This window comes from Fonsecaea nubica, assembly GCF_001646965.1.
Source record: "Fonsecaea nubica strain CBS 269.64 chromosome Unknown Scaff12, whole genome shotgun sequence".
NCBI classification, from domain to species: domain Eukaryota; kingdom Fungi; phylum Ascomycota; class Eurotiomycetes; order Chaetothyriales; family Herpotrichiellaceae; genus Fonsecaea; species Fonsecaea nubica.
Genome location: NW_019173685.1, coordinates 485,443 through 508,924, shown reverse-complemented (window position 1 = coordinate 508,924; position 23,482 = coordinate 485,443). Strand labels below are relative to the sequence as shown.

The following is a 23,482-nucleotide window of genomic DNA, read 5'->3' as shown; positions in this document are numbered from 1 at the left end:
CTCCTCCTCCTCCTCCTCCTCCTCTTCTTCTTCTTCTTCTTCTTCTTCTTCCTCCTATCCACATGAAAAGGATAATATCCTAGTCCTCTGCCACAAATGTATTCTCCTCTGACATGGACGTCAGACACTACCCGCCTCGGCATAAGGAAAAGAGGCTCTGGTCAGGTAATTTCATCAATTCCCGTTATGATACCTAGGTACCTACCTAGTGGGTATGATACGATACGATAGCGGGCTATACAAGTACAAGTCCATGCCATGTAATGCCTGCCATGCCACCAACCGATTACCTCAGGTACACCCATCCCCACATATCTCGGTTTCCGTGCTAAAACCTTGCCTCATCCAGCACTGCTCGAGGGGACATAACCATGACGCCGCACAATACACGTTTCTGCCCATTCTCCCTATCGGTGGGCGGGGGGTATAGACATCCCTATCGAAGGGAAACATCCACAACGACAATAACGATTTTCTTTTCAATTCCTCATGAGATAGTTGCACTGATAGCCTTCAGCAAGATCCAATTCATTTCATCCTTGTAATAGCTTTCGATAGTGTCGCGTTTCTGGCCTGATACACTGTTCTCAATAACTCCGCTGGAATACATCGACATCGACATCGACATCGACATCGAGAATCGACGGACTTTTGCAGCTGCAATCCCAAACTCATGCAATGGCTACTGAGACAGTCTCCGCCCAGTTCGACTCTAGACTCCAGAGTCTAGGACGTCGCTCGCCGCCTCCAGCCCGGAAAGGCCGGTAACTTCGCGGACGCCAGTGTCGCCATCCCGACCACGGTGGACCTGGGTGTCAAACACGCCAGCACAAAGGCGTTTGTGACGCAGCCATAAGCGAGCAGCCGCACGGTCATGTTGGGGAGGAACGAGGCCAGGAAATGGCTCGATAGGACGATCGTGGCGCATTGCCACATCGGCGACGGGCTGGTCATCGCCGCGGATACGTCCGTGGTAGACGGTGAAGCCTTGTGAGCGGTCAAGGTGGTGAGGGGTGGATCTTGTACTTTGGGCGTGGTTGACTCGAGCTCTTGATCTTGCTCTTGATTTTCTGCTGCTGCTGCTGCTGCTGCTGGTGGCTCAGATTCCGACGTGGGACTCGGTTGACCCTCCCGTGACGACGGACGCTTGCACTCCTCAATCTCCGTCTTCAACGCCTGCATCTGCGTCTGCAGCTGCCTGATCTCTTCCATAGCCAGATTAAACCGCTTCTGCCACACCAGGTCTTGGTTCTGCAGATATGCCGGCGGCGGCGTGACCGGGCTGCGTGACACGCCCAAGCGTTTGCGAGCCACGATCGACGAATTGGGAGCGCTGATGTTGCTCCGCGCTGGCGGCACGGTCGGGTAGTTGACCTTGGGGAAGGTGTTCTCGGACACCATGGGCGAGCCCCAGGACGCGGTCGACGACGAGACGCCCGAGAAGCCCTCGTCCTCGAAGCGCCAGGGGATGTTCTCAAAGGTCGTCTTCAGGGACGAAATGAGGAGCTCGTCCTTCATGATCCCCGGACCGGTGTCCAGCCGCAGTCTTCCTGGTCCAGTGCTGTAATCCGGCTGGCAAACGGCGACTGGAGTCCCCTTTGCAGGCTGCTGCAGGCGTCCGAGCGCCTCTTTGATCGCCGGCAGGACATGAGACAGACCCCAATCGCCGATAGCCTGGGTCCAGACCAGGAACTTGCTAAAGTGCACGTCCTTGCTCAGGTCGAACTGGCAGAGCGGGGCCATACAGTAAGCCTGTCCCTGTTCCAGATCGATCCAGTGCAGATTCAGCAGCGCAAAACTATTGTCGATGGTGCACGAGAAAGAGACCGGCAGTTCACCGAGATTCATGGGTGAATTTTCGCTCGAGTCCTTGCGCGCCCGCGTGTACAACATCTGCAATGCGCGCGTGCTGTATGCGCCTGCAATCGCACACTGATTGTTTGCCGACTCCACGCGCTGCTGCTTGTTCCCATAGGCCCGTTCAAAGGTCAGAAAGGGACAGTACAGCGACGCCCCAGGCGCGATGTACCCCGTCTCGAAATGGACTATTGTGCCCGTTGCCTGGAGCCACTGAGGCAGGACGGCCAACTCTTCATCCGTGAAGGCTGCGGCGGAAAACCCGCACCCCAGACCTGGACGGGGAACCGACAGTTCGTAAAACGGTGCCGGGTGATTTATCGTTCGTTCCGGCAGAGCTTCGCGGCTGCCGAAGAAGGGGACCATGCATCTCGAATGAAAGTCGCTCGTCAACGGAGGGAGGAGGTTTGGAGGGAATATCGGCGACGGTCCGAATCCTCGTCCCGCGGTGACCTGGTTCCAGAAGCAGTTCTTCTGGTTGTCGAACCGGCCTGCATCCTGGCTGGCAGCTTCGACGATCTTGAGGAAAGCAGCCGGGATGCGGTCCTTCGGCACAGTGTCGAGCACATGGATTTGGTGTGGTGCTAGGACCTCTTGGCGGAAAGTGCGCCACGGCAGATGGCTGCCGTCATAGGACGCTGGTGGGAGACCTCCTGGAGAGGGCGAGGAGTTTGATGAGCCGCTTGTAGAGGACATTGTTCGTCTCCACTAACTTGTCACGGTCGTAAGTCAGGCTTTTCTGGTTTATCAAGCAAGTGCCGTTTCAACGGCAGCTCACTGCTCCTTCAGTTCAAAATGGGAATGAACAAGACGGCTATTGGGTATGATGCATTGGAAGTAGTGTAACAGCAGAACGACTATTACTTGGACATGGGAAACTTGCGCGTTGAACACCGAAAATGAAAATATAGCGAGGAAAATGCCAGAGCACAAGGTGCGCGCACGACTTGAAGCTCCGGACTCACCACACAGGAGGGAAACATAAGTTATAATACAAGAGAGCACAGGGAGCTAATGCGTTGCACGACTGAACGGTGGCTGGAACTCCTACATATTCGTACCGTCCCAAGAGGCCCCCTGGCGTCCGTTGTCCTAGACGGAACAGGGAAGATCAGATGCCCTCGTTGGCTTCGCTTTATGACTATGGCCCGCGTCGCTTGGCCAAAAGATGTTTAGCACTCGGTTTCCGTGGCCCAGGGCGGCTCTGGTAGAGAGGAGACTCGACCGTCGGGTCGCAGGTGGAAGGGCTGTCACAAGGAGCACCTGCAGCTAGCATTGGGTCTGGGGAAGGTCCGCGTTTCAGGTGATTGGAAGAGGAATAGACGTGGGAGAGGGGAGTCCGCTTTGTTGTCGACCCCTGTGTGTGGAAACAGAACCTGGAGTAAAGCTGGTTGATGGTGGTGGTTTCGGCGCTTCGAGGCAAGTGATAAAGATATCGTGGTAGAGGAAGTGGATATGAGGGGAAACAGTGATGAAGGTATTAGTGGTTGAAATACTCACGCTTGATATTAATCAGGTCTAGTCCATATCCACAGCGCTAAGGCAGCCAATCAATGTACTCAAACCCCACCCCTCGGCTGGCTATTTACATCGCTACCCAGTGTGCGAGTACAGGTCTCTGCAGCCTCTCGACGATCACACCGCCTTCTCAGCCGAAAGGCTCATGAGCTTGAGTAACTCAGAATGTCAAGAAGCCATCGTGCGACACCGAGCACTTTGTCACAGGGCGAATATTCCCAGGGGCACCAGCTTCTTAGAACATAGAGACGGAATCCGATAGCTGTGATGGTGGTGTCAAGACACGACAAGACGTGGTGTCTTCCCCTGTGCTTGTATCATTATATTCATTCATTAAGTATCATATCATACTCTTTTCTCAATTCGCTGTTGTAAACAATCCCCGTACACTCGTTCCCGAGACCTACCCTTACGCCCGTATCCATTTCGGACTGATCTCTGCAAGTACACTTTTGACCATCTCGAACTTGCTCTTTGCAGGGCTCACGTGGCCTGGAGTGCTGGTAACGGTATCCATTGACTCGTGTGGGAAGCTGTCCGACAGATACTCTCTTCCTGGTTCTAGCCGGACGAGTGCATCGAGGGCTTCGAGGAGAGTGAAGATCTGCTGGAGATGACAGTTCTCCGCCCACACAAACAGGCTGACTAGCCGTGATAGCAGGCATTCCACATCTCGCTCATTGCAAAGATCGTAATTTCGGATCGGACTCGCTGTATGGCAAAGTCCTCCCTCGGAGCTGTGGAGGTTCAGTGTTGCCATCTTGCCGCCTTCCCCTGAACTGTTGTGTATCGAGAGAGAAAATGAACAGACAGCCCGTCTTGATTGCCAAAACAAGTTTCTTCCCCGGCTTTGAAGCAGAGGCTCATCTGCGGCTTCTGCGAGAAGTGCGAGTGCGTGGTTGCAGGTTGACCCAGAACCTGCTGCTGCGTTCTGAGCGGCCGTCAAGGATTCTCGTTGTATTTCGACGTTGAAAAACGGCCAGAACAATGTATCCCTCCCACGGATGGGTCGAGAGATTTTGGCTAGATTACAAGGCTCGCCGTGGGAGTCCGAGATGATACCGTCCTGCAATTCGAGCTCGCGCATGGTGAAGCTCTTGGGGCTGAAACCAACGGTGATATTAGGCTTTGGGGTAGGGAGTGGCATGCTCCAGTGATGTGTTTGACTGGGTGAGATGGATCCAGCTGGACTTCCCTTGGGCATAGCGTCCGGGTGGAATGTCGCATCAGTCTCGACGTGTAATCCCCGTGACGACTTCATTGCTGTCTGAATGAGCGGGAGCAACAACTCTGTCAATCGCCTATCGCTTAACCTAGGCTTCCTTTGCATCTTCTGGGCGAATTTCCGGGCGTCTGGATGGGGTCGGTGAATGTCGTTGAAGGGAACACCCATGCTAAAGGCGTGTCTGCTCCAGCGTTCGTCGGAAAGTTGATTCTCTTCGACATTTATGTTGTTAGGCACCAAGGTGTGTTGCCGATAATACAAGGAGGCAAAGGAGTGCGTATGTTCAGAGCTTTGGATGTCCTTGATCGGCAAGTACTGACTGCTGATAGAGGATGGAGTGCTTGCCTGACTGGCCATTGTGATTGTCTCGACCTGTATAAAAGTGTGATCCGCTGGGTAGTTTCGACCATAAACCACCTGTTTCGTGGTGCTTTTGAGGGAGCACGAATGCTGGAGATTCTCTCTATATACCTTTGCCTTCGACCTGTGTCTTTGAATGCTCCCACTCCGCATGCAGGGATGAGTTGGTAAAACAGCCAGTGGTGCTATTCATGGCATGTTTAATATCTGCCTGCTGCCATGATTGGTTCTTTGGAGAGTCCCTAGCGACAGGCGATCAGATCTACATCTTTTCGGTAACGGCTGAATCTCCGGGTTCTTCAAAGCGATCAGCCTATATGGGCGCTTAGGTTGACATTGGCTCTTTTCTCATGTGTTGCTCCAACGTGGAAATAACAGACCAATCAAGAGTGCGCGCTCGTGTTGGTATTTTTGAAGCTAAAAAGCGCCACGAGGTCAAGAATAGAAGCTCGTGATTTGGGCGGTACGAATTCAGCGGGATAGATCCAGTACGTTGCCAGGGTACCATGAAGTCGCTGGTGCGTCCAATCCGCAACTCCTGGCGCCTACACGACGCAAATAGTCCATCGAAGTGGCACATCAGACCACCATATCTGAGCCGTCATCGACGGACTTTACAGCAAGGACATTGTTCCAACGAGAGTTTGTAATACGCAAAGTAAGGCTTGGGGACGAAAGGCAACTTGATATGTCTTCGGGCAATCATGTCCTCGTGTATGCGACATCAACATCCCGACACCAAGGATGACCCAGCCTCTAATCAGTGATCCTAGCGCACCGACTTGAGCAAAAACTCCGTTGCTCGCTGGTTCTCGGTGTGAGAAGTACTCTCTGCCACGGCCTTCCATGTTTCGTGCTCCTTCATAATACCTTCCAGCTCAGCTTTGACGACGGCCCACGAATCGGCACCCAGGGCGAGTCTCATCGGTGGGGCAATGTCATTCCTTTTGCATGCAAGGTCGTGCAAGACTCGAGCACAGACTGCAGCATCGTTCCATTGCACAGCGTTTGATGCGGTGGTGAGGTAGGCTCTGACGGCATTATATCCACAAGCTGGGTCTTCATAAGCTGGATGCCGTGGAGGCAAGACCATATTCTGTGGAAAGTTGGTTGCCACAGCACCCAGCTCGATGATAGTGAATTTGATGTTCCAATTCGGGTGCATTTCTTTTGCAAGTGCATCTGTGAACCCCTCCAAAGCGAATTTGCTGGCATGGTAGTACGCCGAACCGGCGTAACAAACCCTGCCGCCCACAGATGAGATCTGGATAAACAGGCCACCCTTTCCAGGCGGATTGACTTCTCGTAGGATGGGAAGAGCCGCTTTGGTCACATTGACGGCACCCCAAAAGTTGGTCTCGAATTGTGCCCGTGCATCGGCGTCGGGGAGAACTTCAGTGTCACCAGTCACGCCATATCCTGCATTGTTGACCACAACATCTAGACCGCCAAATCTGTCAACGGTGGCCTGGACAACCTGCGCTACCTGCTCTTTGGAAGTAACATCAAGGCATAACTTGAGGACATTCGGAGTGTCGGGAAGATATGAGAGGGTTTCGGGCTTCCGAGCAGTGGCGACAACAAGGGAGCCTGCTTTGTAGGTGTACTCCGCAAGAGCTTTGCCCAATCCAGAAGAGCAACCGGTGACTGCCAATTTTAGTTTCCTCGCACTCAAGAGTGATAGACATGCCTACTCAACCAGACATCCTTCTCTGCTATGGCCATGGTCTCTCATCAGGGTAGCAAGCTGGGCAGTAGAAAGGCAATTGTATCAGCCGCCATTTCCTCCCAGCTGTCCAATTCATCCATCTTCTCCAGCTTGGCGCAAACATATTGTTAAATGACTCCATCTCCCGGGGTTGTACAGGATCGGGGTCATGGCCAATAAAGAGTTGCAGACCGATAAGGCTATACTGCAGCGTAGGAAGACACACCAGTCAGTGTCGAGGATCAGAGAATGTGACGTGGCAAGTGCAGACTATATGTCGTAATTGTAGCTTTGATGGGGTAGATTTCGCCAAAGTCTTCCCTGGCAGCTGTGTGTGGGGAGACTTGGGGACCAGGAGAATAGACGAGATTGACCTCCAAGCTCTGCAGGAAGCCTGATCCCGGCGATCTCAGTCTTCGTCAGAATCATAACCACCCAAGCCGAGAGTAGGTGGTTGTACAGGAACTGGTGCAGGGGGTTGTTTTGATGCTGTCATAGGCTCGGCCTTGCGCACCAGTCCGGGCACCAGAGGTTTCTTGATCTTTTTAACCCTCTCGAATGACGGAGGCGGCTGCGCAGGTCGATGTGGTTCGTCGGATTCCCCATGTGCAACGTGATTACTTTGGCCATTTGCCTTTTGTTGTTCCTCGAGCCTCGTCCTTTCGACGTTGGCAGCTTCAAATGCCTTGCGGGCAGCTTCGGCATCCTCCCGTTCTTGTCGCTCTCTCTCCTCTCTCTGAAGATCTCTCACTTGATTCAGGGCCTCGTCCTCTTTGCCACCCTTTTCGCCGCGCTCTATCCGTGCATTTCGCTGCATGATCTCATCGAGGGCGTCTGCGACCTGCATCTCCCTCTTGCTCTCCTCCATCTTCTGCTCCAGCTCCTCCATGGCGTTTCGTTCCGCATTTTCCTCCTCCTCGGCTTCCTCTCTCTCTAGTCTATCCAAACGCTCCTCATCAGTCTCTTTCAGTTCTGGATTTTCGGGATTTCGCCATGACTCAAAGTTTCTTTTTGCCCCTCGTTCACAGGTATAGTCCATGTTCTTCGGGTCAGTCTTGAAAGTGATCTCGGAAGAACACCGGGTGCAGCGGATGTAGAAGCGGTAGATGGAGATAGTCAGGTATTTCTCGTCGGTTGTCTCCTTCCGGGCGTTGAATTTACGACCTTTGTATATGTATTCGCCGCAGGATGTGCATTTCATACTGAAGGGAGCCATGAGGCGGACGGGGATTGTCTTGGGCCCAGTCGGTCGGAGGTGTTTAGGAGTGCGGGCGATCTTGGAGGGATCGAACTCTGGAGGGTAGTACTTGGTGAGAACCTTTCGTTCCGACATGTTGACGACTTGTTGGAGAGGATGTGAGGTGCCTGGGAGGATTGAAAGTGGGTGAGAGAATATAATAAATCAGACGCCACAGGCGGCAGCTGGAGGGAGCGCGGGCGACCCGTAAAACCAGCCAATCGGAGTTTGACTTGTTCGGCGCCCCACGTTTCGCACTCGCCCTTTGAAAGGATGGCGATTGTTTGTGCCGCAGTCGACGCAGTTACGCTTCACGAGGTGCAATATCCTCAGGGCAGAATGATATTTTGGAAAGAACATTCCCGAGCAAGTGCTCTTACTGGATGACTTGGTTCTCATTCTTATCTCTTCACTCTTCAGTCCCTACCCCCATTAATACTGATGCATCTTCACATATCCTTCACACCAACTATTCACCACAACAATGGACAAATACCTCCGAACGTGGCGGCAAGACGCTCTCAACAAGGGTCAGCATGATGCGGCTATCTATATTGGAGACAAGGTTCTTGCCCTGACCAGTATGTGAGTACAGTCACTAGACCGGAGACCAGACCTAACGTGTCCAGACAATGATGCCGACGCCTTCTGGCTAGCTCAAGTCCACTTCGGCCACAATAACTTCACCCGGGCATTGGCTCTGCTTCTTCGAAAGGATCTGATCAATCGAAGTCTCTCCTGTCGATACCTGGCCGCTCATTGCTACGTCAAGCAAGGCAGATATGACCAAGCACTGGGCATACTCGGCGAGGAAAATCCAACTCACTTGATCACTACTTCCCACAATGCTAGAAGAAAATTGGCACACATCAATGGCCATTCCCAAAGGAATATCACTCAAAGAGGAGCGAGAGCCCAGCGGGACAGGATCGAGTTCAGCGAAGAAAGAGAACGTGACAGAGAATCAGAGAAAGAACTGAAATTCCAGGCGGGCATGTGCTATCTTCGTGGCTTGTGTTTCGCAAAACGCAATGCCTTTGACCGGGCACGAGACTGCTACAAGGATGCCGTTCGAATAGATGTGCAGTGTTTTGAAGCCTTTGATCAGCTGATGAAGAACTCTCTCATGTCCCCTGCCGAGGAGTTGGCCTTCCTCGAAGAACTCGATTTCGACTCGATACGCATCGAAGATCAGTCCTTGGCTCAGGAAGCCGCTCACTTTACAAAGCTTTTGTACACGACGCGGTTGTCCAAGTACTCGGCCCCCGAGACCCTTGCCAACGCCACCGAGACTCTCTCAACCCACTACAACCTGGCGTCCAATCCAGACTTGCTTCTGACTCGAGCAGAGACACTTTACACCCAATGCCGTTTTCACGACGCGCTTGCAATCACAACGAGTATCCTCAACTCGCAAAACAGCTCTGATGCCTTGGGTGACGCAACCTCGAGCAACACCAATGCTTCGCTTGGGCACAGTCCACGTCTGTATCCCTTACACCTCGCTGTTTTGTACGAGACAGGATCTCACAATACTCTTTTCCATCTTTCACACACCTTGGCAACTCACGCTCCTCACGAGTCATACACCTACCTGGCCATAGGCACGTATTACTTATCAACATACCGTATTCCTGAGGCCCGCCGATTCTTTTCAAAGGCATCCCTTATGGACCCGCACTCCGCTGCTGCATGGATAGGATTCGCCCATACGTTTGCGGCCGAGGGCGAGCACGATCAGGCCATTGCAGCCTACTCGACGGCAGCAAGGTTATTTCAGGGGAGCCACCTGCCCCAGCTGTTCCTAGGCATGCAGCATTTGGCTCTAAACAATATGCAGCTGGCTTGGGAATACTGCCTTGCGGCATTCCAGATGAGCAGCGGCACCCCTAAATCAGGCTCGGAGGACGATTTGGCCAACCGGATATTCAATAATACTGCCAGTCTGGGTGGCGACCCCCTAGTGCTCAATGAGATCGGCGTCATATTGTACCACCAGTCCAACCTCCCTGCTGCTGCAAAACTTTTTCACAAATCCCTTGAACTGGCCTCGGATCTGGGATGCAACATGACTGCATGGGTTGCCACAAGGGCAAATCTAGCACACTCATTGAGGCGAATGGGAAGGTTTGAAGAGGCGCTCGCCGAATTTGACGAGTGCTTAAGAACAGCCACTGGCGGGGCAGCTCCCGCATCAGCCTACGAGCCAGGACGTGGAATGACAGCCTTTGCCCATCTCAGTCTGGCTGGCACCAGCACAGGCCTCAGCCCTAGCGGCGCAGCCAGTGGTTACGACGAGCGCAATCTCATTGGAAGCATTCACACCAGTCGCGGCTTGGTCCTTCTTAGCATGGTCGGCCACACGAAAGAAGCGGTCATGGCCCTTCATGAGGCTGTACGCGTTCTCGGTGGTGATGCTGGTGGCGGTGGCGTCGCCAGGACATTGCTAAGTCGGGCGCTGGAGTTCTGGGCCTTGGAAGAGGATCAGCCACTTGACGACCTCGAAGCCACAATACAGCAAGGAGCGTCTGCGCCTGTGTCAAGAATCGGAACAAGGTCAAAGCGAAGAGGTAAGGAGGCCGTTGCGCCTACCACGTCGACAGAGCAGATGAGTAACGAACGGAAGATCGAACAACGAATGGACGGGCATGCGAATGAGATTCTGGATGCTGCACTGAGATCTGTACGATGACAACCAATGGTCGTCTTTGGATCTCTCGATTGTGGCCGATAACAATATGGGGAAGTCAAGCCTGTAACTTCTGCCGATTCGCAAACAGCTCTCCCGAACAGAAATTAGTCAATTGACTCTTAACGACAAGGACCAAGGGAATTTGAGGACATTGTTGCATTGGGCCTTTGTATTCGAAAGGTCAGGTCCCCTGTGACGAGTCCAGGTCTCCATGGGTCACCACTTGCTTCTATTCGCCTGTACAGAATTTGGGTTCGGCTTGGACGACACTATGGGTAGCTGGCAATTGAGGTCCAGGATGAAGAAAAACGGGATAGGGCAAAAGGGCCAGGCGACCTCTACACTTAGTGTGAATACCTTTAATATCCCAAAGGGTCAATCGACGTGGGAAAAGTATGACTCTCTAGCCAGAACAACGTCGGATAGACGCCGTGATCATGATTAGCAACCCAGTGGGTAGACGCCTTGATGAACATAGTGGACAATCATGAATAGTCTGTCTGTCTGTCGGTCATTGGCCTTAGGTCTAAAGAACTGTTTTGGTTTTTGCTCTGCTAAAGAGCCAGAAAGAAGAAAGAAAGAAAAAAAGAAACTGTACAGGCCTAGAAAGAGGTGATAATCCAGTACAAGTAGAAACAAGGGCCTTCACCCGTCTGCCAAACAATCGATATCTTTGCACACAATCCCCCCAAAGTCATTTCCTTTCCTGTCCTCGCCTTTCGTTTCAGACGGCGAGGGTTTGTGGATATATCAAGGCGTATCAGGGGAGTTGTGCAGATGTTGATGATGGTGGTGGTGGTGATATAGAAAAGACAGATACCGCCTCGCCTGAAACGCCCCGCTGATGGATGAAATATCGTCTGTCCTGACCACATCGTTTGATTCCCTGTATGCCCTTGGACTGTCGTGCCTCGAGGCATCATGCTTCGAGTTGCCATCCTCCCGAGCCGGACTCCGAAGAACAGAGAAACCACCGGCCCAGCGAAAAGTCGTCAATGCGTCGAATTGACACCATGCCCGTCCAGAAACGCCGCATGAACCCGAATAAACCAATTCCTGAAATCACCGTTGGAGTGAACCGCCGTAACTTCCTTTCCCCTGCCCTTCGTGTCCCAGATATTGTATTTTACAGCCAAGGCATCCATAACCCATCCATCCCACTGAGTCGAGTAGGATCAGTCGCCTTGCTGACCAGATCCACCACGTTCTGACATGCAGGTAGGACGCCGGTGACACCAGTGGGAATCGCGTTTGCTGTGGATGCCGCGGCCGCCGCACCGCTTGCACTTCCCTCTGCGCCAGAGACGGCGCCGTTGGTATTGGCAGCTTGTGTCCCTGAAGAAACCGAAGATGCACCGACACTGCCTTGCGTCTTCGCCAATGTGAGCGCACGCCGCGTGATGAACTCGACATTCATAGCCACTAGCTCTCTTAAATGTGACCCTTCCATTTTCTGATCTCCTCCTTGGCCACCACTTCCACTAGATTGAGGCCGCCCAGCAGCCCAGTTGTACATCTCATCTCTTACAAAGATAGCGAGTTGCTGCTCCATTTCGTATCCGTTGTCACCCTCAGCGAGGCAGCGTGCGATCGCCATTAGACTTGCTGTGAAGATCCCTTCAACACCCAGGGGGCCCATGAGTGTCTGCAGGTTTGGAGTCAAGCGGAAGGGCACTTGTTCAGGATTGTAGAACAATGCTCGACTCGAATTGAGGTTAGGCAATAGGTCAGATGCCCAAATATCTCCAGTGGCTCTCGAGATGGAGAATTTCATTGGATACCGCGCAGACATATGCATTACATATGTCATGAACGTGGTGGCCGCAAATTGATAACTGAACTGCCGCCGGAAGAGCCAGAAATCTTCGAAAGATGGATAGGTCGTTTGGAAGTACTTCAAAGCGATGGTATTTGGAACCCACCTCTCCTGGATCGTGGTGAAGATCTCAGTCTTCATGATGGCAACCTGCTCAGGTGTTCTGGGACTTGTCTTTTGCTGCTCGGCGATGGTGCGTGATTTCTCGAGGACAAAGAGGATCGGTTCATCCCGCGACATGGTGTTGGGAGGAAGTTTGCGGACGTGGTCTTCATACACGGATTGAAGTGTTACATATGAGGCGTCGTCTTGCACCAGGCGAATGTGCGGTGCTATCGGCACAAAGATGGGTAAATGAAAGTACAGATTTCGGCGCCGGGATTCTTTGCGCTTTGACAATGTCTGGTTGAAGATCCGGAACAGTTGTACGATGCGCTCCTCGCGACGGACTTTGCCACCTGTTGGATGTTGAACGGCAAAGGGATGCAGAGAGCCGTCATGGCCACGAATTGTTAGACGGCGGTGGCAGATGCTGTTGCCCCTGACAAGCTCAACTGTCGGCATAAAGCGCTCGATACGAACGAAATCGGTGTTCTTGTCTTTGTGCTGTTGATACTGTCCAGGGACTTCCACCGAGTCGTCAAACTTGAGGAATTTGAATTCGCTCAGATGATGACTGTAGGACTCCAGGGGAGCCCACTGCTGTCTATGATCGAGCTTCTGTTCAAACTTGTCTCGCCACTTCCTTAATTTGTGGATGTATTCATACATGGTCGGTTTGGTTTGGACAAAGTCCGCCTCAAATGATTTGCGGATGTGTGCTGGGAGAACAGATTGTACGAATCGCGCAACATTGGCTTCCGTCTGAGGCGGCAATTTGGCCCCTTCGGCATAAGTCATGGGTGCCCGGCTGATGTAGTGCAGTCCGTCATTCAACAGCGCAACGATAAGTCGATGGGCATCCTCGTCTGGCGGACACTTGAAATGCTTCGACAACTGATCTGTCATTGTCTCCATTGAAAGCGCAAGGAGGGGGAACGCAGTCTTCAGGCCAGCCATGATCTCGTCGGTGTAGTCCCATGGCCTCTTGGGCTCTTCAGGTTTCTTACCGGCTTCGGTACCATTCGCCTCGCCGTTGTCGGCATCTGGCTCCTGCTTAGGTTTGGGAGACGATGACCCATTGGTCTGGGCTTCACCATTGGCCGTGCCTGGTCGTGACCCGGATTCCTTCTTCTCTTCCTGATTCTTCTGCTGCTTGGCTTTCTGGGCCTCGTATTGTTTTTTCTTGCCCAAGAAATCTTCTCTTGTCGCCCGCAGGTGATAGAACAGTGCCTGGGGGAAACCTTTGGCGATCTTCACCAACACCGATTTGGCAAGGCGTGCCTCCTTGTGCTCGAGACTGCCGAGTAGTTGAGGCACGAACGTAGTCCAGTACCAGACGGGCGTCTCGCCTTTGAAGTCTTCGAATGCCTTAGCAATGTGTCCCTCTTCGTCATCCAGACTAAGTAACCACAATACTCGGCTAAGCATCTTCCTTGATTTGGCGCTCTTATAAAGCCCAGCCGCTTCGAGGTAGCAGCTGACAGCATTACTGGCAGCCTCGATATTGGATGGATTCTCCTTGAACTTGCGATCGGAATACTGGCCCCATTCTGCCCATGCTTTCGGAAGTCGAAGGTCATAGTAGAGAGCTACACCAAACGCTTCGTTCGCTTCTTCTGCGTGCTGAAGCTTGGCCAGGAACATGCCTTTCAGCGTATAGAACTCGGCCTTTTGCTGTGCGCCGAAGTAGTTGAGATTGGTATTGTTAATCACATCAAGCCCGTTATTCAGCTCGGCTTTATTCTGGTAATGGCATTTGGCTTGTTCTCTCAGTTTCAAAAAGGCTTCTTGAATTTCGATGTTGGGCAACGTGTAGATCTTGCCCAGCTGATTGATACACACTTCAGGCATCTGGTGTTTTCGGGCGACGTGGGCAAACTTGTTTATTATCCAAGCTGTCTCATGATAACCTCGGAAGGCATATGAATTGTTGCCAACGTTGTTACCGCCTTGAGGGAGAAGAGGTAAGTACGTCGAGTTCACAAGCTGGAAAACATGCTGGCGCCAGGTGACCAGGTCTTGCCACGCATTGATGTCGTCCCAGATGTTCGGTAGCCGGTCTCTCCAAGCTTGCAGGAGGAGTTTGACTTCTTGTGATTTGCTGTCAAGATTACGCTCGTTGGTGCCCATGAGACTATCGCAAATAACGCTAGCATCGTGAAGCTCGACCAACTGCTGGAAGTTCTGCAAAATGGGGATGTGAGCATTTGTGATACGCTTGGGAAGTTGATACCATTTGCGGATAGAGAGCTGAATGGCTTCGTCACAAACATGCTGGAACTCCAAACGCGACATCTGCTTAGAACTGTATCGTAGAAGTGCCATGAATGCTTGAAAGAAGGTTCGCCTAGGTGTTGGAGCGTCGGAGACGGACTTGATCATCGCATCCAGCTGGTTTCGGTTTTCTTCGCCGGACCAAGCTTCGTAATTCCTCCAGGCTGATTCGAGTAGAAGATCATTGAAGTTCTCGTGCTTTGCGAATTCGCCCAAAATGTCCCATTGTTGGAGTTTCTGAGCGCAAATCATCCAGTGATCTTCCCAAAGGTAGTATTCTCCTTGGGAGAACGGCACAACGCCAGTACGTGCTTTAACTTGGGCTGACTCCCAGAGTTGTTGCGCTTTATCCCAGATACCGTGCTGCTCGTATGAGAGGGCAGCATTGGTTTCCATAAACTTGCACCGTCTTCTCCACGCTCCATAGAATAGGTCGTCTTCTTGGAGGCCAGCATAGACTTCCACGAGGGCATCCAGGTTGCTTTCGCGAACCGCCGGCGTATCGATCAATGGGTCAACGGTAGATTCTTCTAGGGAGATAAGCGCAGTGTACCACGCGTCATATGTTCGGCTCAGAAATTTCATGACATGAGGAGGCACCTTGAACCTTGGTTTGGCCCTCACCGCTCCCTCCAGTAATGCTTGAACGACATTGGGACGAAGGTTAAGTTGTCTCTGATGATATTCTCGAGTCAGCAGGGTCACCATGCCTTTCTCGAGGTCAAGACGCTCGTCCCTGTTCAGGGCAGACCAGCAAAGTGGGAACAGTTTGACCCAGACATCGTAGGCAACATTGTCATCGATATGCTGCAGCTGAATAAGGGGCTCGAGCAGGTCACGGACTTTGACCTCATGGATTTCTTGATTGAAACGACGTTGCGCGGCAACTAGAGCGTCAAGGCTGTCCTCGATGATTGGATCGTCTTTTCGTTGATCGGCGCTGACAAGATTGGCGTTGAAGAGTTGAGATAGGGGGCAAACGCGGACATCTTCTGGATGGAGGCGAGCGGGCATCGACATTTCAACAGAGCCCATGACCAGGTGCGAAGCTTGCTTCAACCAGAATGAGTCGGCAAGCGTGTCCCAGTTTTGCAGTGTCAACACGTAGTTCAGTCGATAGCTGGCAGTTTTGGACAAGGCACGGTTGAATATGTTCATGAAACGATTTCGCATCTCCACGTCTTTTGCACGAGTTCCGATCAAGAAAGCATGCTCCAATCTCACTGTCAGCTCCGTTCGCGTAACGGTTGGGTCATCGTAGATCTTGAAGACGAGTTCAAGGAAGCGCTCAAGTAGATTTTGATTGGGCCACTTTTCGAAAATGAGCATCTTGTGCAGCACTGCCGTCTTCTCCTTCAGTGTTGGGTATGGCTCGGTTGAGTTAAAGACCCATTTCTCTACCATGTCCAACACTTTGCTGCACATTTCCACGTTGAACGACTTCTCAACAAGCGAGGCAAGGACACTGAGAAACGGTCGACGCTGCTCGTTGAGTTCACCCATTCGGGACGACAGAATGTCAATAGTTTTCTTGATGAGGTCAACACCCAGCGCGAAGTCGTAGGGGTCCATCAAGGGTTCACCAAGACGCCAGCCTTGGGGAGGAGGCCCAGGCGGGATCACATACGCATTGATGTGCTCTTTCGCCAGTTTCTGCTGCAAAGCTTTCATCGCTCCGTTGATATGGTCATCAACATCGGCTGGTCGTACCAATGAAAGAGTCCACAGGTTGTTTATACCCGAGACATAACTGCCGTTAGACAAAGCTTCACCGACCATGATCTTGGAGTATCGAGTCGGAAAGTCTGAAGGTGGGGTATCCAAGTCCATTGCATCTGCATCATCCGTCTTCTGAGCCGGAATTGCCTCGAGAACACGTCGAACCAGCGGAAGAGACTTATCGTCGTCAGTCACTTGATGCAAACAGTCCTGGATTTCGGGCTCTTCCATCTTGAGTGGCTTCTCCAACAGCTTCTGGATCTTTTCCATATGGTCAGTGATCCATTCGTTCGACTTAGTGCTTAGCAGAATTCGCATGACCTGCAGGGCGTTGATCATGCATGTCAATTGCTTGTCCTCTGCCTTGTCTGCTTTTTCACCACTCAGGATTGGATCAAGCAGTTTCTCATAGAGACCAACATCAACATCTGTCCATAGATTCGGTGCCAAAAGATCTCGGAGTAGTTGAACGGCCTTTTTGCACATGTCGTTTGATAAGGCCTGCTGCTGGACCTTTTGCATGGTCTTAGCCTTGAGGTCTGCAGCCGGGGCGGGAAAGCGTTCGGGCAAAGTAGTGATGAAGTTGATCATATACTTGACCACAGCCACGCGAAGCTCAATTGGAATCACGTATTCAGCCTTCTCCTTTGCTGGTGGGCCCAGCTTCTGGTCACCAGCGTGATCTCTCTTACGTGTAGGCGTCAAGTCGGCTCCAGTCTGAGGAGGCGATACTGGTGAAACACGTCGACTTTCCCATTGCTGTATCAGAGAAATAAGATTCAAGGCAAGTTTTTTGTTCTCATTCGAAGGGTTTGGTGGAGGGGCAAGCTTGTTAAGCATTTGGATCATTGTCGGGATAAAGAGCTCCCTCGACTCGTAGAAGAGATCCGGTTGGCGCACAATGAAGTTGAAAATGCTCTGGACCTGCTGTAAATTACCTGTCTCTTCATTCAAGATCTTGCGTGGTAGTCGAGCCCACGAAGGCGTCCTCTTGTCTCCAGGGGCATTGGCACTGGCGCCTATTCTCGCAGGCAGTACCGGAGCCAACACCTCCAGAGCTTGGGTGACCAATGCTTTGCCTTCATTTTGGTGAGCTTTCAAGAGCTGATTGTAGATCTGGACCACGATTTTTGGGGGTGTGTCGTAAGACCGGATGAAGTAGCATATCAGGACATACGCTGCGTACTTATTGATCACGTCTTCCAGTTTGATATGTCCCCAGGAATATTTGATGATATCTTTCCGGTCCTCTGAAACAGCATCTTTGTGATATTTCAGAATGAATGCAGAGAGTTGCAGTGCTTCCATGCGAGTATGGTCGACACCTGGCTGTGATGAGTCGTCGCTGCCATCGGGAGTGGCCGATTTCCATAGACGCTCTAAAAACAGGTTGAACAGCTTGCTGTCTGCTAGTGGAGCTGCATTGCTATTCTCCTGACGAGTATTCTGCACGTCTCTTGCCATGATTGGGTTGACCACGTTGTGCAACAGGAACGTCTTCACCTTGTAGGATTCAGCTTTTTGAGAGTAAACGTCCAGACACCGCTCAATGATATTGTACCTGCGGCTTGCAGATTCATCGGTAATGATGGAGTCAAAGATATATTTCATCAGTTTTAGGGGGGTCTTTATCGTGCCTTGTGCAGATGAAGAGAAGACTTCGATCACGAAGTTGAGATCGTCTGGCGATGACGCTAGATATTGTGTCAGTATATCCATCACTTGATCTCCACTTTGCTCTGCCCGTAGACGCTGTGAAGGTTGAAGCTGATCTTTGCGTAGTTCACCCTCGATTTCCTGACCAGCACTTAGAACCTTGTCCCTGAGCTGCTCCTGATCACGCAGCCAGTATTTAGCGGATTCAAACGTGCAGATTGAGTGCACTATGTAGATGCCATTGATCGCCGCGGTATGGCGCTCTGGTATGGCCTCGACGTCGAACGCAGCCTTGATAAACGCTTCAGTGTCGTTCATGACAACTTCACGAATAGCTGGGCTGGAATCTGAGCCTAGGATCTGCGCAAAGAAGCGGCCGTACTTCTCCTCCTGCAAGCGCGATTGAAAGAACGACCATGTTTCCTTCGGATATTTGTCGAGATAGAGTATGAGCGGGTCACGGAACGGGCTAGCCACTGTACGGCGTAATTTTGCTTCCAGGTCCAAGACGCTGTTTACCAAGTCTCCCATAAAACTGGTGGCCGCAGGGGGAAGCAAGTGAAAAATATTGAATATCGCCGTAACGATCTTCATCTGTGGGTTTTGTTCAATCAGGCCAAAGGAGACCTTTTGCAGCAGCTGTTCATCTGCGATCACTCTCATATGCTCCAGCAATCGAGCACCTATCTCGACTTTGAAGTAATTGGTTAACAAAGTCAGTAATCGCGCAAGACCCTCTAACCCTGCGACCGTGAGACGCTTCGAGTCTTGGAGATTCATCAAGATAGGCCTCAGTCCATTCTGGAGAAGATCTTTAGGGAGCTTCGAGGTCTGGACCAGTACCTCCTTCAGACCGGCGTTAGCAGCCTCGATGATCTCGGGTGACTTGGAGTAAAGGAGCTTGAAGAAGACGGTGATGATGCGGGCACGGCTGGAATTTTGTGGTCCGGTCGCAAACTCGGGCAAGCTCATCGCGATCGAAAGAAGCTTCAGGCATGAAACCCGGAGATTGACAATCAACTGAGCGTTGTTGTATTCGTCTGGTTTGGGATGAAGGATCTCAGAGTCCGCGTCGGCGAGCGCTAACGACTCCATCATAAGCCGGTTGAGCTGGTCGTTCAACGGGACAAGATCATGACCCAAACTCAGGCAGTATGTAATTGCATCGATGAAGCCGGTTTGTGAAAGAAACGGAAGGGCTCGAAGCGGCTTGTTGAAGATCGGAGGCAGGAATCTTTCCTTAACTGGGTCGATCAGCTCATGTACCTCAAGACCCACAACCTCTGCCATCACCGAGAACGCGTGTTGCGCTGTCTCACGCGCATGTGTATTCATGTGGGATAGCTCGAGACTGAAGGTCACAGAAAGAGCATGGATAGTGCTCCTCTCGTTCATGAGCATCTCTCGAGTCTGGCCGGCGCAGCATTTCCGAAGAATGAATTCCAGCGTCTCTTGGGCAGTGATCCGAGTGCTCGCTGGAACTTCTTGAGGCGTGTCCTTGATCACGAAGAGTAAAGCTTTGATGATCTCAAGTTGCTTACTGGCGAGGAAGGGTTGGCCCAGATCCAGCTTCTTGACCAGAATTTGTATTCCCAAAGTCGCACCAGCCTTGGTGAACCACTCCACTTCACGGCATTTGTGGCAGAATGTCTGGGTGAGATGTGTAAAAAATGGAAGTTTCGCGACCTTTTCCTCGCTCCCAAAGATAGTACGAGCCGTATCCACAACAGCCAGCATTGATGCTTCCGCAGCCTCACGGATGAAGATATTGTCAGAAGCCAGACAATCACAGATCACGTCGGCTAGTATGCGAGTGCTAAGATGGACCGCGCCTTCGCCGAGATTGACATCAAATTCCTTCGTTCTTCGGCCAGCGTCACACAGAGCCTGACCAAGTTCCACGAGAGTGAAATGGCGGGAGATGCTCTGAATGAAAACTTCCACTTGCGGTTTCAGATCCGGAACAGTCGTTGCACTGAAGCAGGCCTTGAGTAGCTTCTTCAAATTCTCCTCTTGCTCTCGGCGTTTGTGCACCGATTTACCAAATTCGTTATCGGCTAACATATCAGCGTATGTCTGGAAGCGTCGGGCCAGAAGGTCATTTGCCTGAAGTCGGAGAAGAGTTGCGAAGTCGTCAGGGAGGTAATCCTGGCCTATGAACAACTTCACTTGATTGCTGATATACTTGAACGATTGCTCCTTGTAATATAGATCCAGAGCCTTCGGATTCGTGTTCTTCGTTGTCTCAGTAAGTTTTCTAATGGCTAGGTCGACGCCAGTATCCATCGGAAACGCTCGGTCCCGGCTCGTGTCGATGAGTCGAATATCAAAGCTAGGCTCGTCGTCAGTGTAGCGCCGATAAGCCAGGCGGTGGGGATGATTCAGAAATTTCCTGTTACGTCCACCGAGTTTACCAAGAATGCGCATAGTCGTATGGGAGTGGAAATGTTGGTAGGGTTGAGGCTTCAGGTGCTCGAACAGGGCAGTCATCAGATCATCCATGATTGGTGCCATGATTGGATCTAGATAATCTGCTGTAAGATTGTCAACGCAGAGCTCGAGCGTTCTTAATCCTTGCCCGACAAGATCCGGGCCAGCTCGAAGAGCCACAACCAGGGGTCTCATCAAGTGATTGAGATGCGGCAACAGATGACTGAGTCTCGCCGGCACAGTCAAAGTCAACTCAACGTACAAATCTCGGTCATGAGGGTCTCTGGCGCCCTGGAGCAGATGGTTGAAAGTTTCGAGGAGCATTTCGAGAAGCGGAAGGATTTCCTTGTAGAGGAGTTCGAAGCGTCCACCACCAATACTTCGAAAGAGGGATCGAAGAAGAATAAAGTAATGGATGGGTTTCTCTGCCGTTACCGACAGCTGTACACATTGTGTAATGATCTTCGTGATGTGTGGGAGCAGAACTTGTTCGTTGTGTGTCGAGAAAAGCGTAACAGCCATGAATGACAATTTGAACATCCTCAGTAATATCGACGACAGGACAATGTCTGACGAACCAACCTCGGGAAGTTTGTTCATGAGGTATTGAAGAACCATCCCTGCAAATGCTGGTGATGTAGCTTCGCTGGCAAGAAAGAATTGAGGCAGATGAAGCAAGGCCGTATGCTCAGACATCAACTCGTGCAGGTAAGGAATCTCGGCTTGGAAGACTTCGTGGAAGGTGGCTGGATCGATGCAATGAAATACCGTCCCAAAGCTCTCTAACAATTCCTTTTCTTCTCTGGTCATTTGTGCCATTGAGTGGCTTGCCATAAAGTCCACCGGGGAGGAATATTGCATGTCCGGCACTGGCGCTTCTGCACTATAATAGCGAAAAACGCGAGCTCCTTCGTGGAAGAGCTTGGTGACCACGCGGGTCTCTTCAGCGTTGTAGCCGAAGGAAACTTCGTTCCAGTTGATCGGAATGCTTGCTTGGTCTACGTTCAGTCCTGGAGGGTTGCAGGTTTTCAGTTGGTAGAACATATTCTTGAGCCCGTTGACAAGGTTCTTGAAGAGGAATTTGTTGTCGTTTACTGGGTCTGCACCTCGCTCTCGCGGATTTGACGTCCTAATAGGAGTGGCATTAAATATGTCCACAGCGTCCCAGTCCGGAACCTCGTCTTTGTCATCCATGTATGTCTCCGCTTGGTTCTCCTTGGATTTGTCTCCGTAATGGCGGCTCAGCTTCACAGCGTTCTCATACTGATAATTCATTGCGGCAAATTTGTCGCCGATTGCATCGAGAATCATAATCAAAAAATACCTCGCTTCTTCCTTATTCTCCAGTTTGGTGATGCTCTCGGCCATGTTGAGCAGCAACTTTGCACTCATCGTCTGGAAACTTGTACCAGGATAGTTGTCGTGAAGGTTTTTCGTGTACACTTCGATCGTCCGCCGTATCTGATTGCGCTCTAACGAGTCCCGCACATGGTGTATGAGATCTGCAAGCATACTGTACGCTAGTGGACGCATACTCTCATATACGGTCAGGCCGTCACCGATGAGGATTCGTTCGTCTAGCAACTCGTCGATTTTGTTCAAGAAGATTTTGCGATAGTTGAAATTGATGATGTGCCGTATTGCAACCAACAGTTCTTTGCGCGCGCCGGACTTTTCTCTCGGGCAGTCTTTTAGCAACCTGACAACCACACCCGGCAGAGTTGGTAAGAAGTCTGTCAGCTGGTTTGCATATACCCGGAGAAGGTATGCCAGGAAACTCATCGTCTTGACTTGGGCGGTGATAAAGTCACCAAAGGCAGCACGATTTTTTATTTCCTTGCTGACACCGGTGAATATAGTCTTGTTTGCCGCAGCCTCCGCGTGTGCTTTCTCTTGTGCTTTGGCCTGAAGCAGGAGAATTCCTTTTATAGAAGGTACAAACTTCTTGACGTTGGCAGCAACTGAAGTTCGATGCGCTTGGAATATAGACACGACGATAATAGGACATTCTGAAAGAACCTTGAAGGACTGCATACCCTTCGCCAGGGGTGCGTGTTCTTTCTTTTCCGTCCCTGGGTCGGACACCGTCGTGGCGGGAGAGCCAGGGCGCGGGGACTGGAAGGTCTGGCTTTGAGGGTTGGTCGTCAAAGATGAGGCCTGGTGATGCGGCCCGGGAGAATCGAAGGTGTCGCGGACCACCTGTTCCATCAATTCGAACATCTCTTGAATGAGGTCAAGGAAGGGTTGGACTTTTGAAGCAGTGGCACTCGGTTGGTGACGCTCGAGATCCATGATCGTCTTCAGACACAAAACAGCATTATCCTCATTTTCCACCCTAACCAGCTCCATCAGCGTTTCCACCATGTCTAAAGCAAAGGGTTCAACCTCGTGCAGCTGATGTTGTAATCTATGGAGGATCTCGAGAATCTGATTCCGAAGGATATGTTCGAAGGAGGTCGGGTTCAGATCTGGCTTCCCCTCTAGGATCTTCTTGAAGACAGGCCATAACTTCGTCAAGAACTTTGTGTAGACACTGGACGGGGTGCACAAAGATTCGATAGAGTCGCGGAGTTCTGTCGCCACGTTCGATTTTGTCCGTGTGTCTAGAACAATGTCAAAGTCAGACAGCATATCCTGGAAGGTGCTTGCGGCGGACACGCGACTTACCAATCTTTGGATCACTGAGCCTTGCGGCGTATACATCAATCTTCTGAAAGGCATCCATGCTGTCGTCGTTCTGGGTCGACCTCCCGACTTCACCAGAGAGTGAGAGAGTCGGCTAGGCGTAAGGAGAGAGGTGTATCGCAACGCTTGAGCGGCCTCATTAGGGTTCGCTTCTGCAAAGGCCCATTTGCACCTCGGCGAATGTAACTGAGAGCGCAGGAGTA

General features: G+C 51.5%; 6 protein-coding genes across 6 annotated transcripts; 1 reads left to right on the top strand and 5 right to left on the bottom strand.

Moving 5' to 3' along the window:
• Positions 1-726: 726 nt before the first annotated feature.
• Positions 727-2,553, bottom strand: AYO20_02865 (hypothetical protein; the record flags this gene model as incomplete). Its single annotated transcript, XM_022641169.1, has 1 exon — positions 727-2,553. The coding sequence occupies one exon, from the start codon at positions 2,551-2,553 to the stop codon at positions 727-729; it is 1,827 nt and encodes a 608-aa protein (XP_022503044.1).
• A 1,231-nt stretch (positions 2,554-3,784) lies between these two features.
• On the bottom strand, positions 3,785-4,957 carry AYO20_02864 (hypothetical protein; the record flags this gene model as incomplete). The annotated part of the gene is made up of 1 exon (XM_022641168.1): positions 3,785-4,957. The coding sequence occupies one exon, from the start codon at positions 4,955-4,957 to the stop codon at positions 3,785-3,787; it is 1,173 nt and encodes a 390-aa protein (XP_022503043.1).
• Positions 4,958-5,729: 772 nt separating this feature from the next.
• AYO20_02863 (hypothetical protein) lies at positions 5,730-6,685 on the bottom strand (the record flags this gene model as incomplete). The annotated part of the gene is made up of 2 exons (XM_022641167.1): positions 5,730-6,607; positions 6,655-6,685. The coding sequence occupies 2 exons, from the start codon at positions 6,683-6,685 to the stop codon at positions 5,730-5,732; spliced, it is 909 nt and encodes a 302-aa protein (XP_022503042.1).
• Positions 6,686-7,077: 392 nt separating this feature from the next.
• On the bottom strand, positions 7,078-8,001 carry AYO20_02862 (hypothetical protein; the record flags this gene model as incomplete). Its single annotated transcript, XM_022641166.1, has 1 exon — positions 7,078-8,001. The coding sequence occupies one exon, from the start codon at positions 7,999-8,001 to the stop codon at positions 7,078-7,080; it is 924 nt and encodes a 307-aa protein (XP_022503041.1).
• Positions 8,002-8,389: 388 nt separating this feature from the next.
• On the top strand, positions 8,390-10,597 carry AYO20_02861 (hypothetical protein; the record flags this gene model as incomplete). Its single annotated transcript, XM_022641165.1, has 2 exons — positions 8,390-8,486; positions 8,535-10,597. 2 exons carry the CDS (start codon positions 8,390-8,392, stop codon positions 10,595-10,597), a joined length of 2,160 nt encoding a protein of 719 aa, XP_022503040.1.
• Positions 10,598-11,723: 1,126 nt separating this feature from the next.
• Positions 11,724-23,319, bottom strand: AYO20_02860 (hypothetical protein; the record flags this gene model as incomplete). The annotated part of the gene is made up of 3 exons (XM_022641164.1): positions 11,724-18,202; positions 18,260-23,197; positions 23,262-23,319. 3 exons carry the CDS (start codon positions 23,317-23,319, stop codon positions 11,724-11,726), a joined length of 11,475 nt encoding a protein of 3,824 aa, XP_022503039.1.
• Between the last annotated feature and the right edge of the window lie 163 nt (positions 23,320-23,482).